General features: G+C 39.9%; 1 protein-coding gene across 1 annotated transcript in view; it reads right to left on the reverse strand.

The window, feature by feature from the left end:
• Positions 1 to 228: 228 nt before the first annotated feature.
• Positions 229 to 23,226, reverse strand: part of LOC143304033 (uncharacterized) — a 189,712-nt gene continuing 166,714 nt past the window's right edge. The window contains exon 2 of the mRNA XM_076626330.1: positions 229 to 425. Coding sequence (XP_076482445.1) covers positions 420 to 425 — 6 coding nt within the window. The 3' untranslated portion in view covers positions 229 to 419. The remainder of the gene's footprint in view (positions 426 to 23,226) is intronic.

Raw genomic sequence — 23,226 nt, forward strand, 5'->3', positions numbered from 1 at the left:
TGTAGATCCGTTAAAGTGACGTCAAATAATGTTTCTTCTGAGATTAGTATGTAATTTACTAACACTTTTTTTTGGGTTTCCGATAAAACCGCCCTGTAATCATTGAATTTTTTTCGAGCAGCTGCTGAAGCAGGTGAAGCTTTTTCACTATATCTTCCTAAGAAGACTGAGGCATAGTTTTGGAAAAATTTGTTAAGGAAATTAGAGGATTTGGGAATACAAATTATTGACTATATTTCCCATACAACAGTTATACATCTATATTCCTCTCTAAGAACGTCTTGCACGCACGCTGGTTGCCAACCGACTAGCCTAGATTCTTCTAACATCTGGCAACAGTCTTTTGTCTCCACTGAGTCCTTGACGCCCTCTAACCCTTACACACACACTCTCATGTACAGTGTAAATGTATCACTTCCCTAACAAAATTTCATAATTCGCTGAATGTGATTGATCGCTGGTAGCTTTACCCGAGCGAGAGGTGGCCCTAGAATCGACCCTCCTACCGCTGTTGGTCCAGTCGCTAGACGACCGTCGGGTTGAGCCTGGTACGCCACTTGAAGCACCGACGGGCCCTGGGGGCTCCGAAACCCCCTGTAATTTCTTTCTGTTTAATGCACTTGTCCATATTTGTATTAAATATGTGATAACTTAAATGGGTCTTAGAGTAAGGACAAGTAATGATGTTTTATTTGGAGTTGAGTCAAGTTTAGTTTAACAAGTAATACTCAATACAAAAAACAGATTACAATATCGTCGTGCGTCTTATTATCATACTCGGCTCTCAACTTCCCGACTCATACTCACCGACTCCTCCACTTACACTCTGCGGCTTCTCCCCTGACTCTCCCTGACTTCTCAACAAACACACTACCGCTTCTCAACTGACTTCTCCACCGACACTGTCGCTTTTAAACTCACATCCTCCCCGTTCTGGCGTCCCTTTGTCTTTTCTTAGGCCCACCACGCGCGTGTTCCGCAGACGTTCGTTGCCAGGGTCACGTACGACATATATGTCGGGTTCACATTACGATTATGGTTAGGGCCGTGAAACGAATCTTCGTTTGGATTAGACATTGTTGTTATGCAATAGAGAAGACATTGACTAGTGCAAATATGATTATTATAGAATTTGACAAGTAACCGAGCTAATTATATACTCGAGAAGCTAATGACAATGATCCCAGGTTCAATAACGAATCCGCGGTCAACGGGATAACAGAATGCGCTTTCATCAAAAGCCCAAATCGTACTTGACTTGCTTGGCTACGGTGGAAGTATTACTAAACTAACTCTTTGTTAAAACGTAGAATATTTACCGAGCGTAAAGACGCTATGTAACTCGCTAATGAGACCTCACGAGAGAATGGCTTTCCGTCATGATGATGCTGCAGAGGAAAACTACGATGGGCTGTGTCCAAGGACACGAGATCATCGGATTCATGGAGGAAAGCCTTCGTTCGGAAAGTCTTGGAAATGGACGTTGTTGTTAATTGGTCAATTTCCATGTTTTTAGTTAGAGAAGGATGCTAGCCGCCCTTGAGGGAAAGTTGCTAACGGGAAGCGTCGTTTGTGAGAAAAATATATTTCTCCTATCTTCCCGTAGTTGGGACAAAGACTGGTTGTCTGTTTGAAGGACTTTAGTTAACTAAATCTTAAGATTTGTAACGGGTCCTCACGCTAGCTGAACATGTACTGTGGAGTTGCGTCGACATCTGGTTATCATCTTACCCGAAGAATAGGAACTGCGTGTGGCGAGCCACGGGACAGAAACCGTTGGAATGTTTTTTGTCGAGTGCCGCTACAACTATTTCTTTTTAAGGAGAGCTATACTATTACTCCATACCTTTGTTAGGCAAAGCGTTCATCCAGCAAGCATTTCAGAGACTGGTTTTCGCCTCGAGCCCAATCTCATTATCACAAATCTCGAACAAATACAGTTGGATTGAATGACGACAATTGCTTAACCCCTTCCCGTGCCATTTAGTTCGACGAAACTCGGGCCCAAGCGGTAGACATCGCTAAACAGACCAGAGTGATGCTCGTAAACAGGAACTAACATTCAGTCAAGATCGCAACGGGCAAAAAAACAGTCCGGGAGCTCCGCTTGTTATGTTTACGTTAGGCTCAAGTATCTGGTCGCGAGTCAGACTCGCGATATTCATGTTTGGGCCAAAATCTTCATCGCGAGTCTGACTCGCTAAAGTACGGGAAGGGGTTAATTACGGCTATGGTAGAATCTAGATTAAAGTGTTAAGGGATTTTCCCAAAGTTCCAAAGGGAAGGAAACCGGAGTCTGTAACTGAACAATTGTAGTTATTCAATCCGATTGTAATTGTTCGAGAGTTGTGATAATGAGCTTGGGCTCGAGGCGACAGTCAGTCGCCGAACGTAGCCGCGGTCACGGGATGAACGCTTTGTCTAACAAAGGTATGGAGTAATTCTATAGCTCTCCTTAAAAGAAATATTCGTGGCGACACGCGACAGTAAACATTCCAACGGTTTCTGTCCCGTGGCTCGCCACACGCAGACCCTATTCTTCGAATAAGATGATTGCCAGATGTCGATGCGTCTTCGCAGTACATGTTCGGCTAGCTCGAGGGCCCGTTATAAATCTTAAGATTTAGTCAACTAAAGTCCTTCAAACAGACAAACAGTCTTTGTCCCAACTACGAGAAAATAGGGGAGACCTATTTTTCAACGAGCGGCGTCTCCCACAAGCAACTTTTCCTCGAGGGCGGCTAGCATCTTTTTCTAACCACCGATATGGAGATTGACCAATTAGCAGCAACGCCAATTTCCCTTACTTTCTGAACGAAGGCTTTTCTCGACGAATCCGATGATCTCGTGTCCTTAGACACACCCCATTATAGTTTTCCTCTGTGCATCATCGGGACGGGAAAGGCATTCTCGCTCGCGCTCTCACTGATGAAAGGAGTAACCCTTTACGACCAGTGAATATTACGCATCCGACTTAGATTTTGTGAGTACGTTCATCTATCATCTCGTCGACCGCGAATTCGTTATTGAATCTAGGATCATTGTCATTAGTTTCTCGAGTACCTAACTACCACGGTTACTTGTCCGGATCTATAATAATCGTATTTGCACTAGTCAATGTCTTCTCTATTGCATAACGACAACGTGTAACCCAAACGAAGATTCGTTTCACGCCCCTAACCCTAATTCTAATGTAAACCCGACATATATGTAGTATCGGGGAGAAGGGCCTAAGAAACGTCGAGCCAACTATAGACAATGTCGCGAGAGCCGTGGCGCTGTCGGCTCCATCAATGCGTTATCGGATCCTTCAAATAAATAGCTTCGCCGAAAAGGCCTACGTGACCCTGGCTACGAGAGTCCGCGGAACACGTGTGCGGTGGGCCTAGCAAAAGACAAAAGAATGCTACAACGGCCAGAGAGTCAGTTGAGAAGCAGAGTGTGAGTTGAGCGGTCACAGAGTGTGAATCGACGTGCGACGATATTATAATCGGTCCTTTTGTTCTGGAATATCGCTTATTTAAACTACACTAAACTCTATTTATATTCCTCTTGTTGTTGAATATCACTTCTTAAAATACATTAAACTTCGAACCTACCATCATTACTTGTCCTTACTCTAAGAATCCATCAGTTACTACATATATTATTTTGTAATAGAGTTATATTTACATTTAGTAGAATTCAGTCTAAAAAAATTTGAAATTAAACTTACGTTTGCAAAATTCAAAATAATTAATTTCTGCGTTATCTTTCTCCATTCTTCGTCATTCCTTTATACTATGTAACTCGCATTTTTGTTTTGATGTGGTTAATATAAAAAGTATAATAGCAGCTACAAATCATGTGATATGTGCAAAGAACAGTTATGCTCTCCATCAGTTAGAAATGACCATGAAAAGACACAAGGCGCTATGAAAAATCGTCTTGATTTGGACCGAACGTGATCGAATCATTTTGTTATTCGCAGGTTACGCTCACACCATCTCTACAATGTAGGTCTGCTTTGGCAAACACTTCCATTGCATCTATTGTATTTCCATTGTATCTTCTTTCCTATTAATATATTATCGTATGATGACCGTTATTACTATATAATTATAGTATAGTCATTATATAGTATATAGTATAGTATAGTATAATATAGTATAGTCAGTCATAATAAACACACTTAATGCTCAACACAGTGTAATTTGTTTTTTGTTTCACGAACAGCTTTCCTTACAAAAGGTTTCAATGCTTTTATTATATTCATTACGTTCTAAACACTGATGTAAGCGTGCTTCCTACTGCAGATTCGTTTTATTTGAATTTAATGATTCATTTAAGACAAAATTTTTATTTCAAGAAGATAACGATTGTTGATGAAAGGAGATATCAGCCTCCTTTTCTTCATTTCTTTTTTCTTTTTTTTAATAAATGCAATCTTGTTCGAGCCATTTATAATTATTTTTAAGAAATCTGTTTTCTGTATAGCCAAGATTGATCTTTTTCAATGACATTTTATGTTGACCTAAATTTTTTGGAAAAAATATGCATTTGTTTCCATATTCTTTCATAGAAAAATACGCAGTCGTTCGCATTTCTTTTGGTATTAAATTTTTCAACATTCATTGTAGATCTTTATTTTTACGAAAATCTGACACGTTCTCAAAATATAATCAAAATAAATCAAATCTAGATAGGAAAGAGAAATATTACAAAAAAATTCATACAGCAAATCTTAAAGCGTTTTTGCACTTACCAACGAGAAGTAAAATAGAATCCGTTATTTAGAAGAAGAAGCAAAATAATAAATAAATATGCTGTCTTAGCTAGAATAAAGTGTAGAGTAAAATATAATACGAAAAATGTATTACGAAAATGAAAACTGAGAAAGGAGAACTGAACGAAGTCAAAATTTGTAACTACACACACAAATACGCATGTGTATATACCTAAGATATTTGTATATACAGAGTGTTCGGTTTAAGTAAGTACCGTCGAAGAACTCACATGGGATTGAAATTATAAAAACAATGTTCTTATAAAAGTTGTTTGATATTATTATATCAATATGTATATCATTATGTGGTATTGATGATACTTTTGTGGGTAAAGTGACACAACTGTATATTGGCAGTACAACGCACTAAAGTTACTCTTATTCTCCAAATATGAGGAACAGATTGCTCCATTGTAAAAGACAGACCCGTGCGTGTAGACAACCATAGGAGGTTTGACTATTATACTGACTGAACGTGAATATAAACACTGTAACGAACTGTCAAGGTTGTTTTGACATTTCCTTCACCGATTTTATGTATATTACAGATACTCCGAGGAGCTATTACTTGTTTCAACTTTGGACATACTACAAATGAAGTTTGGAGGCCACAAGAGACTGCTTTGAGGTAGGTAAGGTACAACTATGAATAAATAGAGTTGTAGCAAGACGAAACCGCTTTCAAATTGCTTCAAAATTATGTAACATAATTAGAGGCATGAATTTCGAGTGATTTTTGAAGCTCTGTACAAACGAAACAAAAAATATTTTTACTATCCATTTTTTATCATTTGTTTATTGATATTTTAAGATTGCTGTAAAAATTAACCGAAAAAACTCAAAATTCACAAAGTTATGAACTGGCAAAGTCGGGGTCCAATAAAAAAAGGGTGTCCTGGCGTGCATGATTTCAACCCTTCTGATCATCTGAACCAAAAAAGCCGAAAGGATTCTAAATTAGTATAGATGCCGCTATAGCACGAAACTTGGAGAAATCAAAAAAAATTTTTTCACAAAATGGCGGCCGTTCGAAGAAAAATTTTTTCGAGCAAAACTCCAGCGTGTGCTGCGCCGTGTTCTCGCCCTCTCCGCAGTGATGACAGCGGTCGCAGTGGTGGTCGTCATCTCTCCTTAAATTTTCTGCAGGTATTCCCCGAATACCCCGTGCCCGGCGAGCACCTGCGTCATCGAGAAGGATAACGGAAGCTCTCTGCGGCCCTTCTAAACCTCATAGCTCGGGAGGACTGATCTAACGGCGCGGTGGCCAAGGGCTTAAACTTCGGCGAGTAGGTTGGAGCGCCACCACTCCCATACCTCTCGCCTAGCTTCTCTCCGAACGTCTCTAGCCACTTGCCCACCGGGCGAAGTATCTCCACTCGAGCCCAGGCCCCGCCAAGGCCTGCAGCAGATCGAAGCAGACGCCGCCAAGACGGGCACCGACGAATGAGATACCGTCCCGTATCCCCTTATGATCTTGATGGCGGGCGTCCTATGTAGCCTCCTCAGCAAAAGCAGACTGCGGCAACGCGCCATCAGATCTCGTGTCAACACCGGAGCCCCGTACAGGACCCGGGAACGGACGACTCCCTTATATACACGGCACACTCCTACCCCGGCCCCACCGATATTCGGTAGCAAGCCACATAAGGCGTTGGCTGCCGCCATCACTTTGGAGACCAAGAGCCTGAAGTGCGGCCCGAACGTCCATTGCCTGTTAATAGTAAAGCCCAGATATTTCATCTGAAGCCCCACATCGATGTCCTCCCCATTTATATCCAAACACAGACCGGGCGAAGGAGCCCCCCTACATCGCCAGTCGTAAAACCATATAGCCACCCGCTTGGCTGGGGACACCTTCAGACCCAGCCTGCGTATAGCACGCACCGCGCAAGTGACATTGAATAATCAATCTAGCTATTCATTCCTCGTTGCAACTTGCTCTCTGAAAGTTTTTACCAGGTAAAGTCTTTCTCTTCTCGCTGGTCAATTTCTTCGTCGTCTTTGATATAGTTTAACGAGATATGTACGTCACTTAGTCCAGAGCGTACACGTTGAAGATGCCTATAAATGCACTAAGTTCATGGTTGTTTTTATATACTTATATATGGAACTGCTCCATTTTTAGGTCTATAGCGGGCACTGCTCACATCTTACATTACTATATTAATATTACTAACGAGATAAATCGAGGGAAAAGAATAAACACATTAATTTTAATACTAAATTCTATATATTTCTCATAAATTTTTAACATTTTTTTGATTCGACATTTACAACTCATGAAGTTTGGTAATGAATATTATTTGTTATAGAAGAGAACGTGTAAATATATTTCCTTACCATTCGGTATATTATTTCCTAAAGATAATAAATTTTCACGTTTTTCTTCGTCCATTTAAACTTAGTCCATATCCAATAAACGAGTGTATACTCATGCAATACTTGTGCAACGTAATCTTTCGAGGTTTCGTTATCATTGAATGATCTCTTTCTACACTCATTATTCACTTATCATAATGCATCTTTTATCAATTTATGTGTTTATACTATTCGTCACTTCATTCATAATTATTTGCATCGATTCTGCTAATGTTGTTAAATTAATTCTGTGCGTATTCAGAAGTACATTATCTGAGCATTATTGATTATAATTCTTTTATCCTATCTCGAAGTATCTTATTTAATGAGGAAGGAATGAAGGGGTGTACAGGGAAACATTTTCCTATTGCCGGAATTCATTAATCAAATAATTCATTAACTAAACGTAAGAGTGGACGAAAGCTCATATAATTAATATTGATTAGCAAGTAATGTTATAATAAATACTATTAGTTTAAGAAGTACTTTACTGAAACATGCGATACTCGTATTATTTTTAGAAGATGAATGCTGAACTTAATAATCTTTTTCATTTTTGTTTTTACAGGTGATACAAAATAGTTGCGCGTACCCGTGCAGATATGCAGAAAGGCATACTTCAAGTTATGAGGTTGTTGATAATTTAAATATGTCCTTAATATTAAATCATTCATAATGCGGCATCCTATTACATATCAAAGTTATATTTCATGAGGAAGAGGAACAGAGTGCCTGTTTGCAAAGGATTTACCTATTCCGTAGAACGTAAACTTTTTATTATAAGAGCAAGGGCAAATAGAGCGTCTCGAAGCAACGAACGTGTTAAATATCTGGCTAGTGCAGACTTCATAAGTATTAAGTGAAATCTAAATGAAAATGGAAATCGGCGTTCGTGCCGTTGGAGGGAGGATGAGCCGCGCAACTAAACGGCTCCGCGCTCCCGGGGTGTCTCGTACTCATTGCGAGGAAAGGCGCACCTAGAGCGTACGTGTCAGGAGATCCGGGAAGAGTTTTCTTTTCTGTATAATCGTTCGAGTTCCCTGGACACTTCTAGCAGGGAGATAGGGTTTGGAACGCGAAGAGCAACTCAGTTGCAGCAGTATCCGAATCTTCCCCTCCGACCTTGAAAATCCAGGAGAGAACCACTTGTAGGTGTCGCGCCGGTTCGTACCCATATCCGCAGCAGGCCTCCAACGTAAGGAGCCTCTAGTCGATGGATTATTGTAGGTAAGGCAAGTCGGCAAATTGGATGCGTAACGTCGGAACAAGGATTGGCTCTGAGGAGCGGGACGTGTCCGGTGTCACGTAAAGTTGGTACTTGGGTGGTAGTAAGAAGGCTGAGTCGTAACCCAACTACTTATTTTCCTTTATAAAACTTTATTATAAATGTTCACACTTACAAAATAACACCGAACCGGAGAATAGGGGTTGTATGATTACAGCAACTAGAAGAGGAACAAGAACTGCCCGAGCTGGGTGAAGTCTCGGTTTATATACGTTTTGGTTTTAGGATGTTGAGGGGCTAGGTGTAGGTTATGATGTAGAAAGTGTCCGAAGGTCGGGGGTCCATATCCTATCTCTGATGTGGACTGAGGTGCATCACAGCCTTGGTGTATGTTATGATGATAAGGTGGTGATGTATCCAAAAGTGTCCAAAGGTCGGGGGTCCATATCCTATCTCTGATGTGGACTAAGGTGCGTCACAGTCTTGGTGTATGCTATGATGATAAGGTGGTGATGTGTCCAAAAGTGTTCGAAAGTCGACCGTCGATGTATTATCACTGATGTAGGTTGAGATGTGATTGATGTCACACCGGCTTGGTCGGGAATCGGGTTTGACTGACGTGCCGGACCTGGGCGAGCTAATTGGTACGCGGCGAATCTCTCTCGGGGGATCCTCGCACACCTCGGATCCGAGCTCGGTCCCGTGCTTTGGTCTCGCGTGAATCTTCTTTGCTGCGAGGCTTTCGCGGCGGTTCCACGGTTTCGAGGCGGTTTCGCGGTCGTTCTCTTTGGCCGCTGTTCAACGCTCAGCTCAGAACTGGCACGAGCTAGAAAAATCCGACTGTCTAATTAAAACAAAGCATTACGATGACCCCCAAGAGTGGTGACGCAATGCGATTCCTGCCCAGTGCTCTGAATGTCAACGTGAAGAAATTCAAAAAGGCGTGGGTAAACGGCGGGAGTGACTATGCCGCTCTTAAGGAGTTGCAATACAACTAAATAATTGCAAAATGAGTAATAAGAGTATAGCCTCGGACGCGGCGCCTCTCGGTCTCGGAGGCGCCGTGGCGGATTCTTCCACTGTGAGAGAAGCTTCTCGAAGCTGCATGGGGTTAGGTACCACATACCTAAGTGTAGCGGCCCACGTCAGAGGAAAGAGAGAACATACAAGTGCGAAGTTTGCGCCATGAGCTTCGGGATTCAAAGAGGACTATCCATCCATGAATGGCATACGCACCCTGCTATAAGAAATAAGAAAAGAAGGGGAACGGACCCCCCAAATACTAGGAAACGGACGGTAGAAGAGGTAACTCCCCTGAAGGAGCTCGAGGAAATATATATCCATTATAGTTATTAAAATTTAGAGATAAGCAAAATCCTCAGATAAAGAATAAGAGGAAAAAGTTATAGATAGCTAGTCAGGATACGAGCCCTCAGGAGGTTGCCCATGAGACAGAGGACGGTTGCGATCCTGTTAAATCGGGCAATGTGAGGATACGCAAAGTTCCTGAAATTAGCGGTGAAATGAATTCCGTTATTCTCGCCGATAACCGTGGAGGATGTGTGCGAGACATTAAGTAAGATGAGGAAAAAGCCTGCGGTAGTACCATATGATATTCAGAAGGAGCACTTAATGATATATGGCCTGCCAGCATTATTGGCCAAAGTTTATAATTTTATGCTATAGCTCCCGCCTATTTGGCGACCGTATGGAAGGAAAATACATTAATACCAAAGGCGAACCAGCAATGCAGCCTGGTCGAAAACTGGAGGCCTATAACAATAGGCCCTGTTTTTGGCCGAATCTTCTCCTCCATCCTCGATGGAAGGATAAGAACGAGAACGGCTGTGAAATAAATATGGAACTGTTTAATGTTGCCTTTAGTTACATCAAGAGAAATATCGGGGGGGGGGGGAATTCACAATTGTGGATATCTCTAAAGCGTTCGGCGTTAAATCCTTGCCTGGCGATGAAGGGTGTACCGACCCCTATTATTGAATTAATAAATGAACTGTACTATGAGGGCAAGACGATAAAAGCAAAAGACAATATAGGAGTGGAGATCAAGACACCTATGGGAGTCAAGCAGGGTGACCCTTTGTCGCCGCTATTACTTAATTTATGTCTAGACCCACTGCTGGACGCAATAGAAGAGCAACCCAGTAGTATAGATGTCAGTAACGAAAGAAAAGTTCCAATCCTGGCTTTCGCCGACAACATTGTCCTACTCGGTGAAGTTGAGAGGAAGGCACAACGCCAAGTGAATATCCTACATGGATATCCGAAGGCCTTGGAATGACCATCACAGGGAAGAAGAGCCAAACGACCCAGGTGGTCGCGAGGAAGGACACCTAGTTCGTCAAAGAACCGATAATAAGTATCGAAGGTGTAATAATACCAGCCATTGACTCAGACGAGGCCTTCAAGTATTTAGGTGCCAAAATTGTGCCTTGGAGAGGTATCCACTGTGGAATTATAGTACCAGAAGTTCTGAGCGTGGCGAGAAGAGCCAGAAAGCTCTTTCTGAAACCATGAAAGAAAATTGATTTGTTAATGAATTACATCTTTCCTCGTTATATCTACCAACTACTACTAAATTCACCAAGCAATTGTGTCTTGAAATTGATGGACAGCGAAGTCAGGCAAGAGATCAATGCCATACATTCTTCCACACTCCAAAAGCTAATGGGGGTCTAGAATTGCCGAGGAACGAACATATCGTTAAACTCGGTATCCTAAAAAGCGCAATAAAACTAAATAATTCGATGAATTGGCCGGCCACTTCCGAAGACATAAAGAAGGCCCGGAGAAGGTTGAAGTACGCACATGTTAAACAATGGTTGGAATTGAGAAGTCAGGGCCAAGGAATTAAAGTCTTCTCAAGGGATAAAACTGGTAACGTATGGCTAGAAGAGTATAACCTGCTCAGGCCATCGTGATTCATGGATGCCATAAGGTTAAGAACGAACACCTTTGAGACAAGGACCATATTGTCATGGGCCGACTAAAAAGTAGACGTAACTTGTAGAAGATGTAGTGCACAACCAGAAACCCTCGGACACATTTTAGGGTCGTGCCAATGTTGCGTTTTGGTTTGATTTGTTTTAGTTGTGTTGCCGTTAATTTTTAAATTTAGATTAAATAGTAGCGTTGTCTGATGTTCAATGCGATTGGCAATTAAACTCTACGTTTCGGCTAAGCTGCTACGCGCAGGAGTACTGGCACGGGAGAGGATCAAAGTTGGTGAAAATAAATGTTCGCTTAATCCTATTATATTATTAGACAAATATTTTCCACAGCAAATGTTTATTCTAATTCTAATTGGATATTGACAGAATTGTCGGTGAGATTTCGAATACTGGAAGTTACAATCGTTCGCGATACGTTTTCACTCTTGTTAATTACAAGATTTTAATTTAATTGATTGTCAATAATTTACAAATTGACAAATACAAATATGTGGCGGATTGTTACCAACAGGACTCCGACAGGCCGAGGCATCAACGCGGTCGTAACACCTCCCGGGCGATCCGCGGGTACCAACCGCCAATACCAGAGGGCTACTACGATGACAATATACGGGCGCACGATCCAAATACCGCACCTAGCGAGACTCCCTCTACGTCTAAGGCAGGGACTACCGGGCATAGCCTTGCTGACGAGTCCACCGGTAGTCCCGGGACGAAACGCGAATTCTTTTTTCACCTGGCAGCTTACCATCAAATTACTACACTTCCTACAAATATTTAACCACCAGAACGGTCGAACAGATAAAAAATAAGAGAAAAAGGCTAAAAAGTGAACACGTTGGACCTCAGGGGAGTACCCAGGAGACAGATCTCGTTGACCCTAACTGACTAACCCTAATTAATCTCGTTGACGAATCAATCCGTGAGTGGCGGCAAAACTTAATAATAGAAATAGAGAGACCAACCGAGATTCCTCCTTCGTTAAGGGAGGTCTATACCCAGTTGAAACAGATCTGGGCCGATGTGAAAAACGATAGGGAACCACTAAATGAAGATTTGGAACATTTTATATGCACAACTCTATATCGAGCATTAATGAATAACACGAGCGAGAATGGGAATATGAAACATGCGAAGCGCGAAATAGAAAATACAGAGAGAAAAGGAAAAGCAGTAGGAATCGGACAAAGAGAAACTCTTATGCACGTTGTCAAGAGATCTTTGGAGAATGTCCGAGGAAGTTGACCGACGTTGTCGTGAAAAACGATCTGGCATACCTGGAACCAGACAGGCAACCGCCAGTGGCAAGTGAGACGAAGAGGCTCTATGAGGATTAGTGGGGTCGAGCAGGACCACTCAACCCCGTAGTCCCAGGAATTGTAATCGCCGATAACCGCTGAAGATATAAGAGAATAATTGAAAAAGATGAGAAAGAAAACAGGGGTAGATTCAGGCGAATTTCATAATGTCTTATGTTTCAGTTTTGTATGCTTCAAGTGGATACAGAACATAGGCTCATGCCAACGGTAACAATCCGGAGTTAGACTTTCTCAGCCAACAGGAAACAAAGAGAATGAATGGAAATTCATTAGGACTGAGAAAAATATCGAATAGATTAAGAACCGTAGGTAATTGTTTTGTAAATTATCACGATAGAATTCTTTTCTACAATTTTCTAAAAGATATAGAAGAGTTATATTTCACAAGAAAATAACGTTAATATTTTTGTATTATTTACGAAACGGAGAGCGGCAGCTGTAGCGTGATAGGTGAATTTGCTGCGCTAAAACAATATTCGATATTCTTTTCATACTTCCATATATGGTCTTCATATAGCTTCAATTGCGCTTGAATTATAATAAAAAATTGTTTGTGAGAAACTGTGACGCCAGCAAAATATTTGATCACATCTCTGCGAACTCGTCTCTATAAAACTACGTAGTTTGTTAATTAAAGGAAATTAAAAATTCTTCTTGCAAACATTTAACAAAATCGCAAGATTCGTACGATAATACGTTTTTAGACTGATTTGCGCAAAGCTATAGTGATTGCAAATGTTCTATAGCGGTGCTTAAATATCGTGATATTAGTAAATTTTATGAAGAAAATATACGAATCAAAATATTCCCAAGGAATCAATTCTGAGAACAGATTACTTAGAAGATTACTTAGAAGAACAATTATTTAAAGTATACGAAATGATATTGGTGAAAAAGTGTGCATTTCGATTCATAAAACGACAAATAAAGTTGGTCGTTATTTATCCAACACGGCACATTATGTGTGAGGACCGTCCATGCTTCAGTTACTTGCCTGTAAACAATAGGAAAAAAATCACGCTATTGTCGCATGACTAGTGAATACATTGTCGAAAATAATATCGCGGCGCAATCGCGATTCTGTGTCATTGCTAAGATAAATGTTTTGAAATAAATATTTCTGCCTCCGTTTCATAGTATTAAACAAGTGCAGGTGGAAGATGTTCTCCATTCATGACAGCTTGCTTGGTCTAAATGGACCGTGACTCAAAACCAGAGTTGTTTTGAGTATACGCAGCAAATAGCGATGAAAAATATTGAAACTTAACCGCACGATTAATCTTATTTAATTTTCTGCCATAGGTAGTGACGCTTGCATACAAAGTATGTCAATTTTCGGCAATATTGTACCTCAGTCCTTGAATATTGATGACGTACGATCGATAGTATTGCCAATACCTGGCGTCTGGTGTCATCGTCAGTGAGGATGAAAAATGAAATAAGTATATCGGGTACATAAACAAGGATCTGTATCCAAATTATTTCTTTCTCACAACCCGATGCAACAACGCGTGTCATCTTTTATGCGTGGATAATCTTAAAGATGAAAGATATATCAAATAATACACATACAGTGACGCGAAAAAGTGTAAACACACTCCGCTGATTTTATGTAAAAGGCGATACTACGACTAATTTTTCAAGTGATCGGTGAAGATTAGGTAACAGTAACTACCAGCCACGTCTGATTAACGAAATGTAATAGTTCATTTTCATTAACAGTAATACTGTACAGGATTTTTATAATAATTGTGTCTTGAAACAATGTTTACAATTTTGCACTTTTCGTCAGAAACGTTTACGATAGCATTTAAATGTCAGGGAAACGAAACTGTCAATAAGCACTGATTGTCCACTGTTTCGCAGTTAACTGTTGCACACCATTTTGTTAGATTAGTTTTCAGTTTGATATGCTTAATCCAAGATGAAGTCACTTAGTGAAGATAAAAAGAACAGTATTATTTGTTTGTGTGATAAAGGTTTGTCGTTGCGGCAAATTGCAGATAAATGTGGTGTCAGTCATACGATAGTTGCAAGAATAAGAAAAAAGTATGTTAGTGCACCAATTTCTTCACAAAACGGTAGACCGCTACCTTCTGTAGTTAATTCTATTGGATATAATGAACGTGAAGTAGTATTTCAACAAGACGGGGATCCTAAGCATACCGCAAAAGTAGTTAAAACCTGGATAGAAAATCAAAATTTTTCTGTGAAGAAGTGGCCAGCACAAAGCCCGGATATGAATCCGGTCGAAAATTTGTGGTCCATTTTGAAAAGAAGGCTGGCAAAATATAATAATCCACCTTCGGGTGTTCGTGAATTATGGGAAAGAACACAACAGACATGGTACAATATTGAACAACAAATAATTAAAAATTTAATTGACAGTATGCCTCGTTGATTAAAAGCATTAAAAAAAGTAAAGGAAAGTGGAGGAAATACTAGGTTGAAACTTTATTTCGACGAGCATAATTAAAGTGCAACAGTGTATATATGGTTTGAGATGTCCATTTTTGTAAAATGTTCTGTACATTATTAATGTTACGTCGCGTGATTGGAACCGTACAACGTCCCTCGGTATTGGGTCGTTAAGGGTCCGCCGACCGTTATGTACACCCTCAACAAACCTAAGGCCCCGCGATAAATTGAATCTTATTAGCTTGCAGAAACCATTAATCCTGCAAATATTTTCGGTTTATAGCCGGTACTTATAAGGTCCTTAGGTTTATGGTTCGCTCTTAGAAATTATGGAACAGCTGGTAGTTATGTAATGGGAAAAACCGGTCATTTACCTATTGGAAATGTGTGGATTTTCCCATAAACAAGGTCACCCATGAGCCACGTGGGTAGGATGCTTATTCCTCGTATCTTCACTCATCAACCAATGGGAATCACGCTTTTCATAACGAAAAGTGTGAACAACGAATCCGCGTTCTTCATGCAATTAACAGACGAGCGACAAGTCAGTACACAAATCTAACGCCTAACGTCTACGTCTAAGCACAACGCTAGAGGAGTATAACTCACATCAACTATCTAAGTCGGTTCTCGGGAATATCGAACATTCACCTCCTTCATTAAGCATCCTCTAGTGTTACGTCCACTAACATACTAAATTCAATTATAAGAGCCTTGCTCTAACGTGCATATATATCTTACCTTCAGGCGACAAGTTGTTATCTACGATTTATATCTACTCAACAGTGTAACTTAAGTGTTGGAAATATATAACTTATGAATCACAGTGTTATACTGATTGAAACACCCGTATTATCTTAACCGAAATCAAGGGATCGATCTATTCGCGGTGTCGATTCTTGCAATCGTAACGGGAATTTACGACTCCCGTTGACGTCTCTTCTCGCGATTTCGTCTCCCGCGATTGGTCGAAAATACACAGGATTACATCACATACAGATACACCGTCAGTTTGTTCTTTAGTTAACAAAAGCTTTTTTTACGATGAATATTTGCATTCACCATCATACATTTTTGTAATTAGACATTTCCATGTCCTACATATTGCTGAACAATTCAATCAGGATACCTCTTAAGTCAAATCTTCCACGAAGTCATGTTACTAAATATGCATGTTAGTAAATATTAAATTGTTTGTCATTAAAATATCTTCAATGATAAACATAAATTTATTACACATTTGAATTCGGCAAACAAAAATACAACCAAAATCACATATCGAAACTTACATTACAAGGAATTCTTCTAGGAATTTTTTGTAAATCCTCTTCTCTTGTTAGCATATTCCTTAAAAATATTTCAAAGATACGCGTAACAAAATTTCACTCTTGATTTTCCATTTACTCTCACTTCTTCGCAAACGACTTTTTTCAAAACCTCCATATCCCATACCTTAACATCAAAAACACTAAATGTTTTACAATAAATAAATACCTTATCACTGGCATTATATCACAACCAATTTCTATCGTTTTGAACTAATACAGACTTCTAAAGCACGTTATAAGTGTTTTCGCGAAACGTTATCAGAAAGCGTTTATAGAAAAAGATTTCAAAAACTTTGATATACTTTAGCTAGTCTTTGGTTTATAACACTCCTTTCTTCCATTGACGTGAACGTTCTCTCCGACTTTGTTTTTCCGTTCGTCGGAAAGATAAGCCACGAAAAAGAATTTTTCAAATAGGATTAAATAACTGAAGTAGATGGGGAAACCAAACACAAAATTTTTACGCGTAGTGTAGCATTAAAGTCCACAACTTTTTCGGTAATAGTAAGCCGCAATAGTTGCAACCCAACCAATCACCATTTGTACCAGCTGCATCGTAGTAATCATCATGGCAAAGCCTTTTGGTAATTTGTATTGCATTGCTTTCAAAGTATAATAAGAATACATCCAGGAATGAACAAAATGTGGCGGCACTCGACAACAAATACGGCCACTCCACACTAACTTCCACTGGACGACGTTAGCGCAGTGGTTAGCGCCCCAAAAGGAGGCTCATACCTGGACATATGCCTAGCAGAAGCACGTCTAATATTTCAAAACCTACGTCCAAATAACACCCTCAAAACCTTAGCCTATGACAGTGACTATAACGCCCTAGTATTTCACGTAAACAAGAATACATCTGACCTCCTAACACTCGAAACACAGATCGAGACACCCAGGTACAATTACAAAAAGACAGACTGGAAAAAGTTCCAAAACATACTCGAACAAAACTGCGACCTAAAGATCTACAACAACGTCAACCTAACAAACAGACAAATCGACTCATTCATAGACGAAATAGATAAACACACACAAATCACTCTCCAAAAATCTGTGCCAAACATAAAACAAAAAAATTCATGCGAGCCCTATATCAACAACAAAATAAAACATCTACAGCGAAATAGAAGCTACATAATCTCCAAAATAAACAACATAAAATTTAACTATTCTTACGACAAAAGAGAAGAATTAGAATTCCTAAAATACCTACTATACAAAATAAAAGCGCAAATGAAACAAGAATTCACAAACTCTATAAACCATTACTGGACAAATAAAATAAAAGACATCTCCAAAACGACTCAGCCCACATGTTCCCCCAAATAAATCAAATCTTCAGACCAAAAGGACAAAACCCATCTCACCTCTCAAATTGCCCCCAGAAAAAGCATCCCTCATCCAAGAAGCAGTTATAACGATACACAACACCATCAAAGACACAGAGGGTAACTTCATAATAACTAAAACAACAGAAAAACTAGACATTATCGGCACCCACTTTTCCAAAATACACACACAAAACGAATACATGGGCCAATATCAACTAAACAGAATTATCATCGCCGAAACAAACAAACTCAAAAATGAAATGGAACAAGACAAAACGCTAAACAAAACAGTCCGCACATTCTCAAACGAAACCACCGCAGACAATTCCAAACAACCAGATCCAGAAATAAACTACTTCACAAATTACAATCAACTAAACATATATGTCGGTTTAACATTAGAATCCAGGGCGCATAACGATTCTTCGTTTGAATTAGCCATCGTTTTACACAACAGGGATAATATTTACGCGTATATACAAGATTTTACAAAGTATAATGAATATTGAGTTTAATGAATAATAAGATTACCAAATAATAAGTTTAACGAATGATAAGATTAACGAATAATAAGTTTAACGAATAATAAGATTAACGAATAATATGTTTTACGAATAATAAGTTTAACGAATAATGAGATTGACGAATAATAGGTTTTACGAATAATAAGTTTTAACGAATAATGAGTTTAATAAACGCTATAAACAATGTTCTTGGCTTCAAACGAATCCACGGCCAACGGGATAACTCTTTACTATGCGTAGAATAATTTTAGACACAAAAATACGATTGCTGAGACACTCGGTAAACTGCTCGATGTATCACTTTCCATGGCGGTCACAGGAATGATGATCTGATGAAAATTTTTCTCGCGGTACGACTGCATTTGTTTGTTATATGCTTGCTGGAGGCATCGAGAAGGTTCCAATCGCCGTTACTAGGCAGTTTCTGTCTGGAGTTTGATTCCTAATACAACGTGTGTCCCATTATATCGACATCTCCGAAGTACAATCCTATGTGGCCAGGCCCGTTCTTGAGGCCGTATGCCGCCACAACCACATTTCTAGGGAAAACCATACAACCGCTCCACACGTCAGGCAAAACGTTTATCCTGTAACGTCAATTCATATTAGAGGCAGGATGTGTGCAGGTCTTCACCGCGAACCCTCAATTACCCCAGGAACCCACCATAAACCTAAACATTTTAAGTTTATTATTTCTGCTATCTGTTTATGGATAGTCGTTGAAACAACCCTTAGGTTGTTATACGTCCTTACTAATTACGGGGAAAGCAGGTAGTTATTTAATGGGGAAAACCCAATGCTTGACTGACGAAAAAGCTGGTTTTTCCCATAAACAATATTACCTACTAGCCACGTTGGTAGGAGGCTTTTTCCTCCTCTCTTCATTTATTAACATGACCTATAACCAATTGGCATCGTGTATCGTTACCTTCACTTTTCCTAACGAAAGGTGCGAACAGCGAATCCGCGTTGTTAATTAAAAAGGGCGCACCCACACCAAGCTTTCTTCCGTAATGAGACGAGAACACCTGTGGAAAATAGACAAAATCATCGAACAGTGAACATCTCTCCGATCTGTGTAAACCTGTGCTGTGCTAGAAAATAAAGACAATAGTTGTGTTACGACTCAGCTATTTTGTTTCATCAACCAACCCCTAAGTTTACGTGACAATCCCGTGACCGTGGCTACGTTCGGCGACCAGTTGTCACCTCGAACCCACTTTCTCTGTCACAAATATCAAAGAATTACAATCAGATTGAATGACAACAATTGCTTAATTACAGCTATGATAAAATCTAGGCTATAGCATTAGAGGACTTTCCCAAAATTGCAAAGGAAAGGCTCCAGTTTTCCTTTCATCTCCGACATATATGTAATTAATTAGCTTTTGTTTTGTTCAATTTTCCTCTTATTGTTAGTATAGTAAAACAGTTATATCAATAAAAGTCACATCCTGCTTTCTCTCTTATACTTACCCTTCTTTCAATTCATTAAATAATGCTAATTAAAAAATCATTCTCTCTTCCGTATTTTATCTTAAAGTACTTGTTAAAAGGGATATGATCCGTCAGAACATTTGCTAATGATGTTCACTTTGACATATGTTGTCAAGGACATTTTCTTGAGCAATTTCTAGAAGATTTTAGCCATCGCCCGTTATTCCTTAAGAAATTAACAATAAAGAAATATTCATAAAAAGCAATGTATACTATGTATTTACGTATGATAGAGAAACACTGTTCAAGCCGCTTCGCTCGCATATGGAACATTGTGTTGGAATAGATTTTTATGAGCTCGCAGAGTTCGCGAACCGAGTGAAACGACCAACATATGTGATGTTCCTTTAAAATAAAAACAAGGAAATAAACACATACGTCCGTGTCTGCAATTCACAGTCACATATATTTACATATAGGCAGAATATAATGTACAAGGTATAAAAAAATTATTTGTCATTGCTTTTGGGAGCGGGGTGTGATTCTACATTTTCAAATCTGCTAAAAAAAATGATTCGCAACTGATTATGAGCATGATTTTCAAGATCAAATTTTTTTACTGCATCATATAGTACTTACCACGAGGAACAAATGTCTCAAAGTAATCATGGTTTGCACATTTTTTTTATTTATTTATTTATTTATTTACATTTTACAATCTGTACAGTAGGACATTTGGTAAAATATTATAGCATGGTTTGCAAATGACCCGTTCATTTGAAAAAAAATCATTAAGGTTCTATTAGCCCTTAAACTAATTTTGTTATTATATTGCGATAATATATTACGAATAAAAGACAATACAAGCACAACAATAAATAAATAATATAATAATGATACGACATTATTATTGTATTAATACAAAATTAATAATATTATAAATATGTCGGGTTTACATTAGAATTAGTGTTAGGGGCGTAAAACGAATATTCGTTTGGATTACACGTTGTCGTTATGCAATAGAGAAGACATTAGCTAGTGCAAATACGATTATTATAGAACCGGACAAGTAACCGTGGTAATTACATACTCGAGAAACTAATGACAATGATCCTAGGTTCAATAACGAATCCGCGGTCGACGGGATGATAGATGAGCGTGCTCACAAAATCTAAGTCGGACGCGCAATATTCACTGGTCGTAAAGGGTTACTCTTTTCGTCGATGAGATCGCAAGAAAGAATGCATTCCCATCCCGATGATGCTACAGAGGAAAAACTATGATGGGGTGTGTCTAAGGACACGAGATCATCGGATTCGTCGAGAAAAGCCATCGTTCAGAAAGTAAAGGAAATTGGCGTTGCTGCTAATTGGTCAATCTCCATACCGGTGGTTAGAAAAAGATGCTAGCCGCCCTCGAGGGAAAGTTGCTAGTGGGAGACGCCGCTCGTTGAAAAATAGGTCTCCCCTATCTTCCCGTAGTTGGGACAAAGACTGTTTGTCTGTTTGAAGGACTTTAGTTGACTAAACCTTAAGATTTATAACGGGCTCTCGGGCTAGCCGAACATGTACTGCGGAGACGCACGTATTAAAAATTTTTGTTTTCCTACGTATTAAAAATTATAAAAATTCTTCATAACGTTAATACTCAAAATGGCTTCTGGAAGAATTTAGTGTATTTTTTAACTTAATATATATTTGAACTTAACGTATATATATATTTAGTTATATATATGTCGGATTTGCACTGGGAGTAGGGTTGTGGGCGTCAAATGAATCTTCTCGAGAATTAGCCATTGGTACGGTACACACAGGCGTAGTTTATTGCAATGATAGAATTATTACAGTCTTGATAACTGATCACGGCGGTTTGGCACTCGCGACACTAGTGACGATGGTCTCGGGCTCAATAACGAATTCGCGGCCAACAGGATGACAAAAGAAGATACTCACAAAGTCTAAGTCTGGTTAAAACGTGAAATAACCACTGATCGCGAAGATGTTACTCTTTAATCGATGAGATCGCAAGAAAGAATGCATTCCCATCCCGATGATGCTACAGAGGAAAAACTATATTGGGGTGTGTCTAAGGACACGAGATCATCGGATTCGTCGAGAAAAGCCTTCGTTCAGAAAGTAAGGGTGTTTCGATCGTTCGCGGAGAGACGCGATCGCGAGATAGCACGTCAAGGAGAGTTGTAAGTTCCCGTTACGATTAAATAATCGACGCCACGAACTGATCGATTCCCTTATTTCGATTAGGATAATAAGGGTAGTTCAATGAATTCCACAGAATTAACACAAATAAATTAACGTTTATTTTAACAAATTTTCAACTAGGAAGACATAAAGAGAACAACAAAAAGAAATGTAACTGCGTTTTGCTTGATAAGTAATGCGCTATATATGAGATGTGTTGGCGGTTCGACTTCTCGAAAAGTTCTGAACGCCTTTCGATTTTTTCGTTTTTTCTGGAAGTCGCCCTGCTTAATGAACCATGCGCTTGCCACTACAATGTTTGTTTGCCGGGCAGACGCGACGATCCGTCTGCGACATTATAGTGCCGCGATCGATAGTTAAGAATATGACCTATGGTAAGCCGCATGGCGTAACATTCTCCCCCCGTTGAGAGGGTACCGATCAAACTAGCGAGGTGTGGTTGAAGTTCCCATCTTATTTCGTCTCGGTGGCTAGTTGTTCGGGTTTCTCGAGATCGGGTTGAATTGGCAGTGGGACAAGCCTTTTGACGCCCCGATCCAAAATGCTCTTTGCCGTCTGAACTGTAGCTGTCCGGATGACACCATCGGCGCCTGGATGAACCTTGATAACTCGGCCCAGAGGCCAATGCATGGAGGGAACGTTGTCCTCTCTGAGGATGACGTTTGTGCCCTTTTGGATGCCGTGTCCACCCTTGCTCCATTTATTGCGGTTGGTTAGCTCGTTCAATTACTCCTTATGCCAGCAGTTCCAAAAATGCTGTTTAAGCTGTTGGATATGCTGCCATCTGGAGAGTCGGTTCGATGGAATGTCTCTGAAATCTCGATCACGTAAGCACATTAGTGAATCGCCAATGAGGAAATGTCCGGGAGTGAGGACTAGGAGATCATTTGGATCGGTGGAGCTAGGAGTTAGCGGGCGGGAATTGAGGACTGCTTCTATTTCTATGATAAGAGTATTCAATTGTTCAGAGGTGAGTAACTCGTTGCCGGCTACACGCCTGAGGTGGCGTTTAAATGACTTCACCGCTACTTCCCATAGCCCACCGAAATGCGGTGAATGAGGGGGAATGAAGCGCCATTCGATTTGTTTGTCGGCTAAAAATGCGGTTACTTTTTCTTTGTGATCGTCCGATTGTAATAAATCGTGAAGCTCTCGTAATTCGTTGCTTGCTCCTCTGAAGTTGGTGCCGTTATCAGAATGGATGGTGGAGCAATACCCTCGTCGAGCGATAAATCTGCGAAGAGCGGCGATGAAGGCTTCGCTAGTGAGATCGTCAACGAGCTCGATATGTACCGCTTTAATTGCTAGGCATACGAAAATGGCTACG

This window comes from Bombus vancouverensis, chromosome 18 (genome assembly GCF_051014615.1).
Source record: "Bombus vancouverensis nearcticus chromosome 18, iyBomVanc1_principal, whole genome shotgun sequence".
NCBI classification, from domain to species: Eukaryota; Metazoa; Arthropoda; class Insecta; order Hymenoptera; family Apidae; genus Bombus; species Bombus vancouverensis.